The sequence below is a fragment of the Salmo salar genome, chromosome ssa18 (genome assembly GCF_905237065.1).
Source record: "Salmo salar chromosome ssa18, Ssal_v3.1, whole genome shotgun sequence".
In the NCBI taxonomy this organism is placed as follows: Eukaryota; Metazoa; Chordata; class Actinopteri; order Salmoniformes; family Salmonidae; genus Salmo; species Salmo salar.
Window position 1 is genome coordinate 13049911 of NC_059459.1, and position 20283 is coordinate 13070193.

Sequence of the window (20283 nt, forward strand, 5' to 3'; positions counted from 1 at the left end):
AACTGGCAAAAGTGCAAGTAGGTATTAGTTTACGATAATTTGGTTAATTATTACATGAATTCAGGTTTTTCGTTCATTTAGAACAATACGCAGCCCATATAAAGTTTAAACCTATGAGGCTGGTAAAAGTTTGAGTAACCAATAATCTACAGCATATTCGATTCTGGGAATTGTTTATTTAAATTAAACAGATTATTTAAACAATACTGAATGTAAGGATATTGTTATGTCGGCTATAAGCTTCAGTAGGGAATGAGGCGGCTAATAAGAAGGCTCTTTTTTAAAAGCAATTTGAGTTGTGCAGCATTACATTGTGAAAATAACAAGATGGGCCTATCCTTCTTAATTCATGACATGTTTCCTTTTATCCAAATGTTGAATAGACATATGCAGACTAATTCATTATAATAGTGTACTACTCTGGAGTCTTAAAAATAATGAAATAAATGTATGTTATTTGGCGGGTCACAGATCGGCTCCAGGAACAATTCTAGGTAGATATCGGGTGGGGCTTGGAATTTATGTGGCAGGCGCGGGGCAGGTGCGGTTCCAAAAAACTGAACCGTGCAGGAATCTGCTAGAGATAAAGAAATGTGGCCTTACCTGTAACAGTGCTCAAAGGTGTTGGCAAGCTCCAGGCCGGAGAGGAAGAGCATAGGTTCTAGAAACTGCTGCAACTGGTTAAGAGTCTCCACATTGCCAGAATCCACTCCACTCTCCTGGATCATCATGTCGATGTACTGGGCAAACCGCTCACTCATCTGCAAACACAGAGACAGCGAATGTAACCCACACAGACAGCAGTGATTTGTAGCATAGATGTGTTACAGGTACACTGCCAGGTCACGTTCATTTGGACTATTGGCGTTTTCCGTTGCTTGCCCTAATGAACATGACCCAGTAATATTGAGTACAGGTCATCCAGTATAACTCACATGCATGGCGGTGAGGATGGAGAGCTGTAGGAGAGCAGCAGAGAAGCCATGGCGGAGAGCCAGCATAAATGCTGTCTGTTGGCCAAACAGCTCCTCCATGGCATTCTTCAGACGGAGGTACATGTTCCTGTAACGCTCCACAAAGTCTGGCAGACTGCACGTCGAGTCCAAGAACTTCTTCACCTGTTAAACATGGGTTGAGTAATCACTCTCAAGTGTTTAAAAAAATAATAATAATAATAATAATAATAACTTCAATCCGGCCTGAGATTAATTTACTGATGCCATCTTGACAAACTTTAGATCCGAATTACTACGCCTACTTACTTCAAGAACATTAGATCAGAGTAGGTTTATAATGGGCCTCAGTGTTTTTAGAGAAGTAAGAGTGGCTAACCTGTCTCTGTACCACGCCCTGCCAACATAGTGCTATCCCTGCAATACTGCTGATGTTCTTCCCCTTCGGCTTGACAAAGTTGGAGGACGAAGAGGACACAGCAGCTGCATCTTTGTTCTTTCCTTCTTTACCATCTGAAAGAAATTTACAAAAATCAATTATCTTCTAAGCAAAAGGTTTGAGAAATTCAAAGTAAAAAAAAATACACTGCATATATTAAAGTATGTGGACAAATTACTGGATTCGGCTATTTCAGCCACACCCGTTGATGTCAGGTATATTAAATTGAGCACACAGCCATGCAACTTCCATAGACAAAAATAGGCAGTAGAATGGCCTTACTGAGGAGCTCAGTGACTTTCAACGTGGCACCGTCATAGGATGCCACCTTTCCAACAAGTCAGATTGTAAAATTTCTGCCCTGTTAGAGCTTCCCCGGTCAACTGTAAGTGCTGTTATTATGAAGTGAAAACATCTAGGAGCAACAACGGCTCAGCCGCAAAGTAGTAGGCCACACAAGCTCACAAAACGGGAACGCCAAGTGCTGAAGCACGTAGGGCGTAAAAATGGTCTGTCCTCGGTTGCAACACTCATTACCAAATTCCAAACTGCCACTGGAAGCAGGAGCTTCAATGAAATGGGTTTCCATGGCCCGAGCAGCTGCACAAAAGCCTAAGATCACCACACGCAATGCCAAACGTAAGATTGAGTGGTGTAAAGCTCACCGCCATTGGACTCTGGAGCAGCGGAAACGCATTCTCTGGAGTGATGAATCACGGTTCACCATCTGGCAGTCCGACGGACAAATCTGGGTTTAGCGGATGCCAGGAGAATGCTACCTGCCCCAATGCATAGTTCCAACTGTAAAGTTTGGTGGAGGAGGAATAATGGTCTGGGGCTGTTTTTCATGGTTTGGGCTAGGCCTCTTAGTTCCAGTGAAGGTAATCTTAACGCTACAGCATACAATGACATTCTAGACGATTCTGTATTTCCAACTTTGTGGAAGGCCCTATCCTGTTCCACCATGACAATGCCCTGTGCACAAAGCGAGGTCCATACAAAAACTGTTTGTCGAGACGGGCGACAAGTCTTCCACACCTAACATCAGTGCCAAACCTCATGCATGCTTTTGTGGCTGAATGGAAGCAAGTCCCCGCAGCAAAGTTCCTACATCTAGTGGAAAGCCTTCCCAGAAGAGTGGAGGCTGTTATAGCAGCAAAGGGGGGACCAACTCCATATTAATTCCCATGATTTTGGAATTAGATGTTTGACAAGCAGGTGTCCACATACTTTTGGTCATGTAATGTATGAAACTGCAGCCAAAAACAACTGAAAGAAACAAAGGAGTAACACATCATCCTGAGCATTTTCAATTCAAACTGGAGGGTTGCGTGTGGGGGGAAAGCGGAACGTCGCAGTCATTAGTAATATAAAAATGGAGATGCTGGAAGAATAACTAAATGCAGTACATTAGCCTCTAAGCTCTTACTTACTCTTTAAAACTTTGCTTCGGTTGATACCTTCTGAAAACAAAAGAAATACGGAAGACGTGATGGGTTGTCGACCAAATATTATGAATAAAGTATCAATACCGTCGCATTTCCAAATATTATACTACCATGCAAAATCTAGTCTTTAGACTACTGAGATTTATTTGCCGCTCATTTTGATTAGCAATTCCTGTAGGATTTCCGCACCCAATTTTAGGGGCAATAATTGCCAAAATACTATTCAAAAAGGTTGAGGCCCACATTTTGTCCCACTATGCCTAATGAAATATCAGTCACAGCTGGACAGAGAAAAGACTTGAGTGTTTATCAGAAGTAAAGAGGTGGTAGGGTATAGGGTTACAGGATTACTCACTGCATTTGATGGGCGGCTTGAGCTCCTCTGTGTTCACTCGGCTGGTATCCACATGGACCAGTAGGTGGGTGAGGCGACGGACACGGGAGTTGAAGATGGCGGCCCGACTCTTGCAGCGCCTGGCTGACTCTGCGTTGTCCAGGTACTCAGTGAGTAGCCAGGAGAGGGGACTGAGGACTTGGGTCTCTGTTGGGAGTGGAGGAGAAAAGCAAGGTTGGCATACTACAACTCTGACAGAAAATCATCTTAGTTGATGAAAATGTATGGCTGACAGAACGTAGCTGAATTGCAGGAAGTGAGAGAGGCAGACTGGGAGAGAGAGAGGGTGTTTCTCAAAATGCATACTACCGTGCTCTGAGCACGCAAATTGGTACATGGGACGGTTGGAGTATGATTCCAAATCAAAGTATGCGAAACGGAGCACGGAGGGCACTTGTCGAATGCTTACTCCATTTGAACATATTTTTAGCATGCAACATAAAGTATGCACAGAAATATTACGCAACCACGTAAAAATTACAAAATGTCATTATTTGAACTGTAGCGAGAGAAAATGAAATGTTGCATAGCCACATCTCATATGTTGCCTGACAACAATATTGTATCTTAATACATTAATAAATACATGCTGTGTTAATTTTGGCATGTTTACCTGCCCACAAAACCCACGGTAGTGTGCGTAGATCTTAAGCCCATAGACAGTCAATAGGGCTAACTGGCAAGCTACTACTGTTAGCTAGCCAGATAGCCATGAAGAATTGGTCGCTCGCTACCCACGAAAAATGTACATCTACCTTGCATAACATTAGTTTTAGGTCATTTTTTCCCCATTTGGCTAGCTAGCTAGATTATTACGATTTCCATACAGCTAGCTGATAATTATGAAGTAAAACGTTTGCTTTGTGTATATCTGGTTTCGTCTCCATTGTTGCCATTGTTCTGGCTGGAAGAAGGTTCAGTGAATGAGGTGCAATGTGAGGTAATACAGTAGTGGGAGTTCTTCTCAAACGTCTTCGGAGAATAAACTTGGCGCATGAGTGTGGCGCACGGTAGTATGCATATTGAGAAACATCCAGAGACTCCGGAAGTTACCAGAGATGGTGATGCTCTGTACGATGGGGGTGATGAGGGCCTCCCAGCAAGTGCGTCCCAGAGCCTCCGCTGCCTCGGCATCGGGCAGAAAGCGGTCAGCAAACATCTGCTCATGTCGCAGAGCGCTGTTCAGTCTGCAGACACACACACCAGGTTAGAGCAGTCTGGGGGAGAGTGCAGTTAGCAGTAGTGTGTATAGTAGAGACAGGTTTACTTGTTGAAGAGCTGCAGAAGCTGGGCCTTGTCCTCAAGGATCTCCTGGCACCAGGTGTGGGCCTTGATGGTGTAGAAGAGGTAGGTGCGACAGCAGAGCTGCTCCTTGAAAACGGGCCAGAAGGTGGGCTTGGGCCCCAACACCTCAAAACCGTGGACCCTCGTGTCGATGCCACCCTGGTGTGGAGAAAATGATGTTAATGCAGGTTCAACATTTTAAAGTAGACTCCCTGCTGACCAGGGTTGGGATCAATACCATTTCAATTCAGGAAGTAAAATGCAAGTGAAATTCCAATTTTCATGATGCCACAGCCCACCTGCTGACACCTCTTGATCCTGATCTGCACAATGGACCAGAAGCGGGTTATGTTCTCCAGCAACACAATGCGATTGGTTGACGGAGGCACATTGACCTGTAAACATAAAGAGTTGCGGGAGGGGCTTAAACCTTAAAAAGACAAGATCATACATTTAACCTACTTCCAAAGATTTTCCTACTCATGCCTGCCTGCCTATACAGCTACTTACTGTGTTCAGCTCTGTGTTGATATTTGTGGGGTCGTCTCCTCCAAGTACTACAATGCGGGCAGGCATATAGCTGGAGTCTTCACTGGCCACAAGAACTGCCAATTGCCTTGGTTTAACAAGAACAGGAGAAAATGTGCTTACAGTAAGTGCCCAATTGTTACAGTAAGAAATAGTACAAATATGGATGCCATTGAAGTAAACGCAGCAGTTGTTTAAGATGCAGCATGCAGTCTAGCATAATAATCCACAGATGCAAGAACAAGGCAATAACACAAACGTTTCAGTATACAGGCAAGGGAACAGTGAGCAACACAGGTGTGCTTCATTTTCAATTGTCTTTACATATTGTGCATAGATAAAGAGTAAAACATTCCAACATTATAAACCCTCAGTATGGCCAAAGTGATGTGTGGACATACCTAATCGCCACCCCCTTGTGCATGTAGATGTTGATAAAATGGGAACCTGTGCAGCCATTGGACTCCCAGTATGTTTTAGGGTTCTTGTCAGTGAGCTTGTTCGCTCGATGGTGATTAGAGGAAACCTCCACTTTCTCCCAGCACTTGTCCTCCTTGAGTTCCAAACTAGATCCTGTTGTTAACGGTCACAAGATGAACAGGACAGTTTAAGACAATGTACTTTAAGTTTTTATTTAGCTTCTGAAAGTTAAGGGATGATTAGGTCAAGTAAATAATCTACCAGTACTAGTACTATATTTCTGGATTTTATGAAAACAGACTAAAAAAAGGAATTACATTATTATACATTTTGCAGGGCTCCAGACTGCAACCATTTTGTCACAACTATGTTCTAAATCAGATGGACTATTCTAAAATGTTTCTCTAAATGTAATAGTGCACATAAAGTTGAAGGCAAATTCATATCTATTGAACAAAAACAAAATCAGGATTCTGGAGCTCTATTTTGAAAGTAAAATTACAAAAAAAATAGCCATATTGTCAACCTATGACTTCCATCTCCAGGCCATTAGACTGTTATACAGTCACCACTAGCCGGCCCGCCCAGTACCCTGTCCTGAACTTAGTCACTGTTACTAGCCGGCTACCACCCAGTAATGTACCCTGCACCTTAGACACTGCTGCCTTACGTACATAATAAATTGAACACTGGTCACTTTAATAATCGTCACATACTGTATTATATAGTCTAGGATCATCCTATATCACTACTGCTGTACACATCTTTTCTATTTGGTATTTTATTAGGATCCCCATTAGCTGTTGCAAAAGCAGCAGCTACTCTTCCTGGGTCCACACAAAACATGACACAATACAGAACATTAATAGATAAGAACAGCTCAAGGATAGAACATCAACATTTTTTTTTTTTTTTTTTAAAGGCGCACGTAGCCTACATATCAATACATACACAATCTATCTAGGTCAAATGGGGAGATGCGTTGTGCCGTGAGGTGTTGCTTTATCTGTTTTTTTTAAACCAGGTTTGCTGTTTAATTGAGCAATATGAGATGGAACTTAGTTCCATGCAATAATGGCTCTAAATAATACTGTATGCTGTCTTGAATTTGTTCTGGATTTGAAGACTGTGAAAAGACCCCTGGTGGCATGTCTGGTGGGGTAAGTGTGTGTGTCAGAGCTGTGTGTAAGTTGACTATGCAAACAATTTTGGATTTTCAACACGTTTCAACTCTTAGCCAAGAGACTGGCATGCATAGTATTTATATCAGCCCTCTGATTACAATGAAGAGCAAGACGTGTCACTCTGTTCTGGACCAGATGCAGCTTAACTAGGTCTTTCCTTGCAGCACTCGACTGGACAATAATCAAGATAAGACAAAACTAGAGCCTACAGGACTTACTTTTTGGTATGTGGTGTCAAAAAAGCAGAGCATCTCTTTATTATGGACCGACCTCTCCCAATCTTTACAATCATTGAATCTGTGTTGACCATGACAGTTCACAATCTAAAAGGTAACACCAAGTTATTCAGTCTCCTCAACTTGTTCAGCCACACCATTCATTGCCAGATTCAGCTGAGGTCTAGAACTTAGGGAATGATTCGTACAAAATACAATGCTCTTCGTTTTAGAGATGTTTAAGACCAGTTTATTACTGGCCACCCATTCCAAAACAGACTGCAACTCTTCGTTAAGGGTTTCAGTGACTTCATTAGCTGTGGTTGCTGATGCATACATGGTTGAATCATCAGCATACATGGACACACATTCTTTGTTTAATGCCAGTGGCAGGTGATCGGTAAAAATAGAAAAGGGTAGAGGGCCTAGAGAGCTGCCCTGCGGTACACCAAAGTTTCATGTTTGACATGTGAGAAGCTTCCATTAAAGAAAATCCTTTGAGTTCTATAAGATAGATTGCTCTGAATCCATGATATAGCAGAGGTTAAAAAGCCATGACAAGTTTTTTTCAACAGGTTATGGTCAATAATATCAAGTCTGCACTGAAATCTAACAGTACAGCTCCCACAATCTTTTTATCAATTTCTTTCAACAAATCAGTCATTTGTGTCAGTGCAGTACATGTTGAGTGCCCTTCTCTATAAGCATGCTGAGTGTCTGTTGTTAATATGTTTACAGAGAAATAGCATTGTATTTGGTCAAACACATTTTTCCCAACAGTTTGCTAAGAGCTGGCAGCAAGCTTATAGGTCTGCTGTTATAACCAGTAAAATGCTGCTTTAGCACTCTTGGGTAGCGGAATTACTTTGGCTTCCCTCCAGGCCCGAGGACAAATATTTTCCTCTAGGCTCAGATTAAAGATATGACAGATAGGACTGGCTATAGAGTCAGCTACCATCCTCAGTAGCTTTCCATCGGAGTTGTCAATGCCAGGTTTGTCATTATTGATCGATACATTTTTCCACCTCTCCCCAAATAACTTTACAAAATTCAAACTTGCAATGCTCTTCTTTCATAATTTTTTTGTTGTTGCATGAATACGATGGCTCACTGTTCGTTGTTGGCATTTCCTGCATAAGTTTACTTAATTGGCAAAGTGGGCAATCATTAAAATAATTGGCAAGATCAAATGGTTTTGTGATCTGATTTGATAAAAGTTGAATTTGTCTTTCTGCCCATAACTTAATTTAAAGTACTTTTACCTCAATCATTCTTTATATCATTGACCTTGGCTTCATAAAAAAAAAGGAGAAAAAAAATAGATTTGAGTTTAGTCACAAAATTTCTCAATTTTCAGTAAGCCAGACTTATTAGCCACACCTTCTGTTCCACGATCTCTTTCAACCATACAGTTTTTCAATTCATCATCAATCCATGGAGCCTTAACAGTTCTAACAGTCAGTTTCTTAACAGGTGCATGTTAATCAATAATTGGAAGATGCAATTTCATAAATTCATCAAATGCAGCGTCTGGATGCTCCTTATTAATCAAATTAGATAAACAAATATCTTTTACATCATCCACATTAGAGTCAGATCAAAATCTTTTGTATGATCTCTTATATACTATTTTAGGGACAGCTTTTGGAACTTTGGCTTTCCTGGATATAGCCACAATATTGTGATCACTGCATCCAATGGGTACGGATACAGCTTTAGATCAAAGTTATACAGTATTAGTAAAAATTTGATCGATACATGTGGATAATCTTGACCCTGTAGTGTTTGTAAACACCCTGGTACAGTAGGTTGATTAAAAACCTGAACCAGATTACAGGCACTGGTTACAGTGAGAAGCTTCCTATTGAGCGGACAGCTTGATGAAAACCAGTCAATATTCAGGTCCCCAAGAAAGTAGACATCCATTTACATCACATACACTATCAAACATTTCACGCATATTATTGAGATACTGACTGTTAGCACTTGGTGGCTTATAGCAACACCCCAAAAGAAAAGGCTTCAGATGTGCCACGTAAACCAGCAACCACAACACTTCAATAACACTTGAGATAAGATCTTCTCTAAGCATGACAAGGATATAGCTCTGAATATATACAGCAACACCTCCCGCATAAGCGTTTGTCTCTTCTATAGATGTTATATCCTTGTATTGCTACTGCTGTATCAAATTAATTATCTAAGTGAGTCTCAGAAATGGCTAACATTTACTTGAATGTTATCTGATGTTATTTTTTTTCTTTTTGATGGCAAGTCAGTTAAGAACAAATTCTTATTTTCAATGACGGCCTAGGATTTTTTACCTTGTCAGCTCGGGGAACCTTCCAGTTACTAGTCCAACGCTCTAACCACTAGGCTACCTGCCGCCCCAGCAGGTTATTAGCAAGTTATTGATTTCATTAACCTTATTTCTAAGGCTACATGTGTTAATATGGGCTATTTTCAGCCCTTTCCTGGGTACCTTACCAGAGATCAACATAATATGGAAAAAAGCAAACAAAGCAAGACAAAACAATATATACATTCAGCTCTCCATTAACTCAATTGGTGTGTGTGTTGTGGGTTGAAGCTACAAACCAACATGCTTGGCTCTCTCGTCCCTTCCAGGCTTCTGGGAGGGAGGGTGGACAATGAGCCTGTCATAGCGGATGTAAGAAATGTCCCCACGCGATCTGGCAACTTTCATGGCTGGGATAAGTTATTTCCTTTTCTGGTGCACAGCTTCAGGATAGTCCTCATTGAGGAAGATATGCGTTCCTCTCAAGTTCTTGGCTCTTTCCAGAACAGCTACCTTGTCCTTGAACCTCAGGAACTTGACCACTATCGGCCTGGGCCTGTCACCTGGGCCGGTTTTCCAGTCCTGTGGGTGCGCGCCACAATCTTCCGGTGGTCCATCTTCAATTTCTCAGAGATAATTTCCCTCACTTTGTCCTCAGACTCCATCCAGGTCTCATGTGGGGATTTGTCCACAACCATATTGTTCTGCCTTGATTGTCCCTCGAGACAATCTGATTTAGCCGTCATTGTTATCATGGATTCACACACAGAACTCAATGACTTACAGATTGCTGTCATCTTGCCGTTCTCCTGTTTCATCTCATCGAGCTGACCCTGGGAGAACAGCAAACTGTTCTTCATGTCCTGGATCTCTCTGGGTCAGGTCGTCCATTCTTTTATTAGTCGCCTCCACCAGTATTTGGACAAAAAAACACAGCTATTTTCTTGTTGTTGTAACAACTGCTTGTAGAAGTCTTATTGTTCAGTTCAAATATCCTTCAACTGTGATAGACACCACTGTCCTCAACGGCTGGCTTTGGTCTTTGTCATGGTAGCTAGCAACGTAGGTTACACTGTTACTCCTCGCAGTTCCAGACAGTGTGGGTCACAGGGAAGATTCAGCACAACAAACAGCAGGGATCTAGACAGCCACAAACCCGGGACAATGCGCTGTTCCAGCCACAATGGCTAACCGCTTCGCGAGTTGCATTCAAGCACTCAAGGAACCCTGCTAGCTTGATAGCCTAGCTGCTAGTTAGCTGCCTAACTGCTACGCCAAACAGCTCAGACCCGGCCATGGTCGGCAGGATCACTGGACAGAGAGTAGCAGTCCCAGCAATTGATGCCAAATACATTGCGGGATCCAAACTAAAAAGTTAGCAAGCAACTAAGGAACTTTCCAAAACAACAAACCGAGCTCTCCCTCGTTCCACAGGATGTGTTCAACAGGTTGAGCGATAGTTACACCCCTTGACTTTTTTTTTTTTTAATCTTCAAGTTGGTTGATCATTGCTAGACAGCCATTTTTTTGCCATAGATTTAAGCCGATGTAAGTCAAAAATGTAAAATAGGCCACTCAGGAAACTTCAATGTCATCTTGGCCTTGTGTTATAGGTTATTGTCCTGCTGAAAGGTGAATTTGTCTCCCAGTGTCTGTTTAGAAAGCAGACAACCAGGTTTCCTCTAGGATTTTGCCTGTGCTTAGTATATAAACTCCCTAGTCCTTGCCGATGACAAGAATACCCATAACATGATGCAGCCACCACCATGCTTGAAAATATGAAGAGTGGTACTCCATGATGTGTTGGATTTCCCCCAAACACTTTGTATTCAGGACATAAAGTATATTTCTTTGCCACATTTTTGCAATTTTACTTTAGAGCATTGTTGGAATATTTATATTCGGTACAGGCTTCCTTCTTTTCACTCTGTCATTTAGGTTACATGTAGTATTGTGGAGTAACAATAAAGTTCTTGATCCATCCTCAGTATTCTCCCATCACAGCCATTAAACTCTTATGTTTTTAATGTCACCATTATCCTCATGGAGAAATCCCTGAGCGGTTTACTTCCTCTACGGCAACCAAGTTAGGAAGGACACCTGTATCTTTGTAGTGACTGGGTGTATTGATACATCATCCAAAGTGTAATTAATAACTTCACCATGCTCAAAGGGATATTCAATGTCCACTTTTACATTTTTCTACCCACCTACCAATAGGAGCCCATCTTTGCGAGGCATTGGAAAACCTCCCTGGTCTTTGTGGTTGAATCGGTGTTTGAAATTCCCTCTACTGAGGGAATTTACAGATAATTGTATGTGTTGGGTACAGAGATGGGGTAGTCATTCAAAAAATATGTTAAACACTAGTCTATGCAACTTAATTGACTTGTTAAGCAAATAGTTACTCCTGAACTGATGTAACTTAAGCAAATTGTTATTCCTGAACTTATTTAGGCTTGCCATAACAAAATGTTTGAATACTTATTGAATCAAGACATTTCAGCTTTTTATTTTTAATAAATTAGCCAAAATCATAATTCTACTTTGACATTATGGGGTATTGTGTGTAGGCAAAATGTGGGAAAAAGTCAAGGGGTGTGAATACATTCTGAAGGCAATGTATATTTTTATTTTATTTATATTATTAACCTTCATTTAACAAATTGTGACTCCCAATCACGGCTGGATTCGAACCAGGGAATGTAATGAAGCCTCTTGCACTGAGATGCAGTGCCTTAGACCGCTGCGCCACTCGGGAGCCCGATTTGTGTAAATTGTTTTGTATTTTTCTGTCATAGTGCACTGCTGGAGCTAGATTTTTATTTTTATTTATTTTTTTTAACTAGGCAAGTCAGTTAAGAACAAGTTCTTAATTATAATGACGGTCTAGGAACAGTGGGTTAACTGCCTTGTTCTGGGGCAGAACAACAGATTTTTACCTTGTCAACTCGGGGATTCGATTTAGCAACCTTTCAGTTACTGGCCCAACGCTCTAACCACTAGGCTACCTGCCGCCCCAAACATAAATAGAAACATAAGCATATCGCTGCACCTGCAATAACATCTGCAAAATATGTGTAAGCGACCAATAAAATGATTCGATTTTGATTTGATAATCACTGGATTAACTTATTTATTGATTACCATCTCAGTGGTCTATTACACTTCTTAATAAAGCCTTGTGGATTACTTTAGAATTACTTTAAAAGATAACTTTTTGTAGCGCTGAAATTATATATATTTTTTTGGGTGCAATCAAATCATGGGATGATGCCACCAACTGAAAAACTTAGGGGAAATGTTAGTTTGGAGCCATGATTTAGGCACCATTTATTTGCATGTCTGGAATTAGCTGTGCTTTGAGTCAGCTAAAAGTAAATGTACCTTGGCACAGATTGTGCAGAAAGACGTCAAAGAAGGGGATGTTGATTGGCTGGTGGCTTCGCCGATGCTCCTCTATTTGGCCCAAAACCATCTGTATTTGGTTAGAAAGGACAGCATGGATTACAAATGAGCTATTAGCAACAGAGTGGCATGACACTTGCAAGCCAAAGTGTGACATCCCTATTGAAGTAACACTTCTAAAAACCACAAGTAAAAATATAGCTGCGAGCAGCAATGAACAGGGTTCACAGGATGACAAAGGACAAGATAATTTGGATAACAAAGCAAGCACTCTCATGTACGAACCATCTTCCTTTATGTTCATTCATGAGTCTAAATACAACATCTGGAATGAATCTGATATGTTTCATGAAGATGTCTGCAGATGATTGAGCATTAGCGTTACATATGCAAAGAATGAGTTCATAGATTTCTTCCAAATTCAGTGTTGTTCATCTTAGAGACGTCCATGATAGCGATTGAAGTTGATAGGCCACCGTGAAGTGGATTTACAGTGATTTAAAATGGACAAGTAAAACCTGATTTTTGATTTGTCTATAATCTGCCAGCCATCTTTTGACCAATCCATTAGCTTTTCTCAAACTAAGTTAAAACATATACAGTTGAAGTCAGAAGTTTACATACACCTTAGTCAAATACATTTAAACTCAGTTTTTCACAATTCCTGACATTTAATCCTAGTAAGGATTCCCTGTCTTAGGTCAGTTAGGATCACCACTTTATTTTAACCTGTTATGGCTAGGGGTATTTTCACGGCCGGATAAAAAACGTACCCAATTTAATCTGATTATTACTCCTGCCCAGAAACTAGAATATGCATATAATTATTAACTTTGGATAGAAAATACTCCAAAGTTTCTAAAACTGTTTGAATGGTGTCTGAGTATAACAGAACTCATTTGGCAGGCCAAAACCTGAGAAGATTCTGTACAGGAAGTACCCTGTCTGACCATTTCTTGGCCTTCTTGATTATCTCTATCCAATACAGGGGATCTCTGCTGTTACGTGACACTTCCTACGGCTCCCATGGGCTCTCAGAAGGCGGCAAAAAGCTGAATGATATCGAGGCAGCCCCTGGCTGAAAAACATTAGCGCATTTGGATAGTGGCCAGTCACAGTACTATGAGACTCAGGCTCGTGCACGAGGGGATCCCATGCTTTTATTTTCTCTCTTTTGTACGTAAACACGCTTTCCCGGTCGGAATATTATCGCTTTTTTACGAGAAAAATTGCATAAAAATTGATTTTAAACAGCGGTTGACAAGCTTCGAAGTACGGTTTTTTGTCACGAAATGCGTCGTGCGCGTGACCCTTATTTACACTTCGGATAGTGTCTTGAACACACGAACAAAACGCCGCTATTTGGATATAACTATGGATTATTTTGAACCAAACCAACATTTGTTATTGAAGTAGCAGTCCTGGGAGTGCATTCTGACGAAGAACACCAAAGGTAATCAAACTTTTATAATAGTAAATCGGAGTTTGGTCAGGGCTAAACTTGGTGGGTGTCTAAATAGCTAGCCGTGATGGCTATCTACTCAGAATATTGCAAAATGTGCTTTCACCGAAAAGCTATTTTAAAATCGGACACCTCGATTGCACAAAGGAGTTCTGTATCTATAATTCTTAAAATAATTGTTATGTTTTTTGTGAACGTTTATCGTGAGTAATTTAGTAAATTCACCGGAGGTTTGCGGGGGGTATGCTAGTTCTGAACGTCACATGCTAATGTAAAAAGCTGGTTTTTGATATAAATATGAACTTGATTGAAGAAAACATGCATGTATTGTATAACATAATATCCTAGGTGTGTCATCTGATGAAGATCAAAGGTTAGTGCTGCATTTAGCTGTGGTTTTGTTTTTTGTGACATTATATGCTAGCTTGAAAAATGGGTGTCTGATTATTTCTGGCTGGGTACTCTGCTGACATAATGTAATGTTTTGCTTTCGCTGTAAAGCCTTTTTGAAATCGGACAGTGTGGTTAGATAAAGGAGAGTTGTCTTTAAAATGCTGTAAAATAGTCATATGTTTAAAAAATTGAAGTTTTTGTATTTTTCAGGAATTTGTCATTCGCGCCACGCCTATCATTGGATATTGGAGCAGGTGTTCCGCTAGCGGAACGTCTAGATGTAAGAGGAATGTGAAATGTCAGAATAATAGTAGAGAGAATTATTTATTTCAGCTTTTATTTCTTTCATCACATTCCCAGTGGGTCAGAAATGTACATACACTCAATTAGTATTTGGTAGCATTGCCTTTAAATTGTTTAACTTGGGTCAAACGTTTTGGGTAGCCTTCCACAAGCTTCTCACAATAAGTTGGGTGAATTTTGGCCCATTCCTCCTGACTGAGCATGTGTAACTGAGTCAGGTTTGTAAGCCTCCTTGCTCACACACCTTTTCCAGTTCTGCCCACAGATTTTCTATAGGTTTGAGGTCAGGGCTTTGTGATGGCCACTCCAATACCTTGACTTTGTTGTCCTTAAGCCATTTTGCCACAACTTTGGAAGTATGCTTGGGGTCATTGTCCATTTGGAACACCCATTTGCGACTGAGCTTTAACTTCCTGACTATTGTCTTGAGATGTTGCTTCAATATATCCACATCATTTTCCTTCCTCATGCAGCCATCTATTTGTGAAGTGCACCAGTCCCTCCTGCAGCAGAGCACACCCACAACATGATGCTGCCACCCCGTGCTTCACGGTTGGGATGGTGTTCTTCGGCTTGCAAGCCTCTCCCTTTTAACTCCAAACATAACGATGGTCATTATGGACAAACAGTTCTATTTTTGTTTCATCACACCAGAGGACATTTCTCCAAAAAGTACGATCTTTGTCCCCATTTGCAGTTGCAAACCGTAGTCTGGCTTTTTTATGGCGGTTTTGGAGCAGTGGCTTCTTCCTTGCTGAGCGGCCTTTCAGGTTATGTCGATATAGGACTTGTTTTACTGTGGATATAGATACTTTTGTACCCGTTTCCTCCAACATCTTCACAAGGTCTTTTGCTGTTGTTCTGGGATTGATTCTCACTTTTCGCACCAAAGCACGTTCATCTCTAGGAGACAGAACGTGTCTCCTTCCTGAGCAGTATGACGGCTGCGTGGTCCCATTGTTTGTACAGATGAACGTGATATCTTCAGGCGTTTGGAAACTGCTCCCAAGGATGAACCAGACTTGGAGGTCTACAATAGTTTTTCCTGAGGTCTTGGCTGATTTCTTTTGATTTTCCTATGATGTCAAGCAAAGAGGCAGTGAGTTTGAAGGTAGGCCTTGAAATACATCCACAGGTACACCTCCAATTGACTCAAATTATGTCAATTAGCCTAACAGAAACTTCTAAAGCCATGCCATCCTTTTCTGAAAATTTCCAAGCTGTTTAAAAAGGCACAGTCAATTTAGTGTATTTCTGACCCACTGGAATTGTGATAGAGTGAATTATAAGTGAAATAATCTGTCTAAACAATAGTTGGAAAAATTACTTGTGTCATGCACAAAGTAGATGTCCTAACAGACTTGCTAAAACTATAGGTTGTTAACAAGTAATTTGTGGAGTGGTTGAAATACGAGTTTAATGACTCCATCCTAAGTGTATGTAAACTTCCGACTTCATCTTTACCATGGGCCTACATCCCAAATTGTGTTATTTGGTTATATGGTTCATAAGAAGATATTTAAAGTATTTTTTTGCACATTTTAGCATGTTATCACATCTTGCAAATGTCAAAGATGGAGGGAAATCTATACTAATGAACCTTATGGGTCCTTGAGGCAAATTTGTTCAGCATGAGTAAAGACAACTAAACAACGTTTCAAGTCACTAGGTCAAACGGGTTGGTGGATATGATTTAAATGAGTGATCATGACAGCGCCACCTATAGCGAATCGATGCCATTCTTTTTGACCAAGTACTCAAAAGTTAACAATCTATGCTTGAGTTATTTGACCATGTCAAGGTAATTATTATTTTCTATTGAAGAACAATAGGTTTAGCTGTGAAAAAAAAACAATGTGGAGAGAAAATATAACTGCTGAATAGTTAGATAGTAGCACTTTTACTAAACCTGTATGCAACCAGCCAGAACACTGGTGGTCATTTTCTTGTAGAGACTGGCGTACTTATCACAGTCTGTGATTAAGTCCCGCAGCTCTGTGACCATAAGCAGGTTGACACTGTGCTTGTCCAGCGCCTTGACCAGGGCTTCCTTTGTGCCCAGACGACACATCACCACGGCATAGTCTTTGTTCAGAGAGGCCAGGCGATACAGAAAGCGGATGAGCTGCTGGACAACCTAGAAAAAATAATAATAAAATAAACTTGTGTCATGACCATTAGCTAAAATAGAAACACAGGATTATAGCTATGCGTTTATAATCATGGAGGATCCACAGGAGGCTGGTGAGGGCAGATCAAAATAATGGCTGGAATGGATTGAAATCAATCACATTGAAACCATATGTTTGATACCATTCCATTTGAGCCATTACTATGAGCCAGTCCTCCCCAATTAAGGTGCCATCAGCCACATGTGGGAAGATCTTTCCTACCTCACGGTCATTGATGAATGTGGTCATAGAAGACAAGCATGGTTCTATGCTCTCATGCCATGGAAGCAGATCCTCCTGGTAATTGTCCAAGACCTTGTTCAATATTCTACAGGAGAGAATATAAAAAGTCACAACTGTAACCACCTGACACAATACACGCATTGCATATATACAGTGCCGTTCGGAAAGTATTCAGACCGCTTTACTTTTTCAATTTGTTACGTTACAGCATTATTCTAAATTTGATTAAATATAATAATTTCCTCAGCACTCTACACACAATAACCCACAATGACAAAGCGAAAACAGGTTGACATTTTTGCAAATGTAAAAAACATTTTTTTTGCTTATTTACATACCGTAAATTCCGGACTATAAGCCGCAATTTTTTTCCCAGCTTTGAACCTTGCGGCTTAAACAATGACGTGGCTAATATATGGATTTTTCCCGCTTACAATTTTTTTTCTAAAAAAAAAACACATTGTGACATGCTCAGTTTTTTGGCGGCATGAAGCCTTCATTAGACCAATGAAACTGCCGAACGGGTTAAGGTCAAACAACTTTTTTGTTTACTGTTTAGATTAAATCGAGCGCTCTCAAACGTCCCATCATTCTGATTACGGCAGTCATTTTGTCACCCTCATCATGGCAAAGACACGGAGAAATGCATATGATGCAGCTTTCAAGTTGAAGGCGATTGATCTGGCTGTTGGAAAAGGAAATGGAGCTGCTGCACGGGAGCTTGGTCTTAATGAGTCGATGATAAGACGTTGGAAACAGCAGCGTGAGGAATTGACTCAGTGCAAAAAGACAACTAAAGCTTACTGCTAATTTTTTTTTTTTTGTTACAAGCCGTGTTTCGTTAAAGCCCATTTATTTTTGTTACAAGCCGTGTTTCGTTAAAGCCTGTGTAAGGTCATTTGTTTCAATGTACCGGTAGGCACCTGCGGCTTATAGACATGTGCGGCTTATTTATGTTCAAAATAATATATATATTTTTTTCATTCAGTGGGTGCGGCTTATATTCAGGTGCGCTTAATAGTCCGGAAATTACGGTAAGTATTCAGCTCCTTTGCTATGAGACTCAAAATTGAGCTCAGGTGTGTCCCGTTTCCATTGATCATCCTTCAGATGTTTCTACAACTTGATTGGAGTCCACCTGTGGTAAATACAATTGACTGGACATGATTTGGAAAGGCACACACCGGTCTATAAAAAAAGGTCCCACAGTTGACAGTGCATATTAGAGCAAAAACCAAGCCATGAGGTCGAAGGAATTGTCCATAGAGCTCCAAGACAGGATTGTGTCGAGGCACAGATCTGGGGAAGGGTACCAAAAAAATGTCTACAGCATTGAAGGTCCCCAAAAAAAACATTTGGCCTCCATCATTCTTAAATGGAAGAAGTTTGTAATCACCAAGCCTCTTCCTAGAGCTAGATGCCCAGCCAAACTGAGCAATCAGGGGAGAAGGGCCTTTGGTCAGGGAGGTGACAAAAAAAACCTGATGGTCACTCTGACAGAGCTCTAGAATTCCTCTGTGGAGGGGAGAAACTTCCAGAAGGACAACCATCTCTGCAGCATACCACCAATCAGGACTTTATGGTAGAGTGGCCAGCCAGAAGTCACTCCTCAGTAAAAGGCACATGACAACCTGCTTAGAGTTTGCCAAAAGGCACCTAAAGACTCTCAGACCATGAGAAACAAGATTCTCTGGTCTGACAAAACCAAGATTGAACTCTTTGGCCTGAATGCCAAAGTCACGTCTGGAGGAAACCTGGCACCATCCTTACGATGAAGCATGCTGGTGGCAGCATCATGCTGTGGGGATGTTTTCAGAGGCAGGGACTGGGAGACTAGTCAGGATTAAGGCAAAGATGAACAGAGCAAAGTACAGAGAGATCCTTTATGAAGTCCTGAGCTCTCTGGAGCAGGTTCTCAGACTGGGGTGAAGGTTCACCTTCCAACAGGAAGACAACCCAAAGCACACAGCCAACAATGCAGGAATGGTTTCGGGACAAGTGTCCGAATGTCCTTGAGTGGCCCAGCCAGAGCCCGGACTTGAACCCAATCTAACATCTCTGGAAAGACTGAGAAATAGCTGTGGAGTAACGCTCCCAATCCAACCTGACAGAGCTTGAGGATCTGCAGAGAAGAATGGGAGAAACTCCCCAAATAGAGGTGTGCCAAGCTTGTAGTGTCATACCTAAGAAGACTCGAGGCTGTAATCGCTGCTTCAACAAAGTACTGAGTAAAGGGTCTGAATACTTATGTAAATGTGATATTTTTATTATACATTTGCAAACATTTCTGAAAACCTGTTTTTGCTTTGTCATTGTGTGTAGATTGGTGAGGATACATTTTTTTTAATCCATTTTCGAATAAGGCTTTAAGGTAACAAAATGTGGAAAAGGGGTCTGAATACATTCCGTAGGCACTGTACATAACCTACTGCCCTTTGAGGTTCATTACACAGTATTGATGACAGGCTCTAGGCACTGACATGACATTCCAACAAGTAAACCCTGTAGTTAGTGTTTTGTCACGATACCAGATATTTTACTTCGATACCAGGTTAAGCATCATGATACTCGATACCGAAACGATACTATGGAGAAAAAAAAATAAGAAAGCGTTGTAGTTAGTCACAGAATAACCACTGGGCTTTAGTTTTTTTTAAACATTGAACAATATGTTGATAACTGGTAGAGCAAATAAAACAGAATTTCTATTCTATAGTGAACAAAAATAAAACGCAACATGCAACAATTTCAAAGATTTTACTAAGTTACAGTACGTAAGTACTGTCAATTGAAATAAATTCATTAGGCACTTATCTATGGATTTTACAAGACTAGGCAGGGGCACAGCCAAGGGTGGGGATCCAGGCCCAGCCAATAAGAATTAGTTTGCCACAAAAGGGCTTTATTACAGACAGAAATCCCCCCCCCAGACAATCCCATAGGTGTAGAAGCCGGATGTCAAGGTCCTGGGCTGGCATGGGTACACGTGGTCTGTGGTTGAGAGGCCGGTTGGACGTACTGCCAAATTCTCTAAAGCGGCGTTACGGTAGAGAAATCAATGTTCAATTCTCTGGCAATAGCTCTGGTGGACATTCCTGCAGTCTGCAGGCCAATTGCACGCTTCCTCAAAACTTGAGAC

General features: G+C 41.0%; 1 protein-coding gene across 5 annotated transcripts in view; it reads right to left on the minus strand.

Moving 5' to 3' along the window:
* LOC106576725 (cullin-9) overlaps nt 1-20283 on the minus strand; it is an 84820-nt gene that overhangs the window by 36236 nt on the left and 28301 nt on the right. For 3 of the 5 annotated variants that reach the window (XM_014154075.2, XM_014154070.2, XM_014154074.2), the window contains exons 13-25: nt 17124-17229; nt 16640-16867; nt 12552-12642; nt 5448-5619; nt 5029-5134; nt 4818-4913; nt 4502-4677; nt 4288-4421; nt 3196-3381; nt 2826-2855; nt 1333-1466; nt 936-1118; nt 604-761 (exon numbers count right to left, since the gene is read on the minus strand). In XM_014154075.2, the coding sequence (XP_014009550.1) occupies nt 604-761; nt 936-1118; nt 1333-1466; nt 2826-2855; nt 3196-3381; nt 4288-4421; nt 4502-4677; nt 4818-4913; nt 5029-5134; nt 5448-5619; nt 12552-12642; nt 16640-16867; nt 17124-17229 (1800 nt within the window). The remainder of the gene's footprint in view (nt 1-603; nt 762-935; nt 1119-1332; nt 1467-2825; nt 2856-3195; nt 3382-4287; nt 4422-4501; nt 4678-4817; nt 4914-5028; nt 5135-5447; nt 5620-12551; nt 12643-16639; nt 16868-17123; nt 17230-20283) is intronic. The other 2 variants (XM_014154071.2, XM_014154072.2) reach the window with 2 other exon arrangements.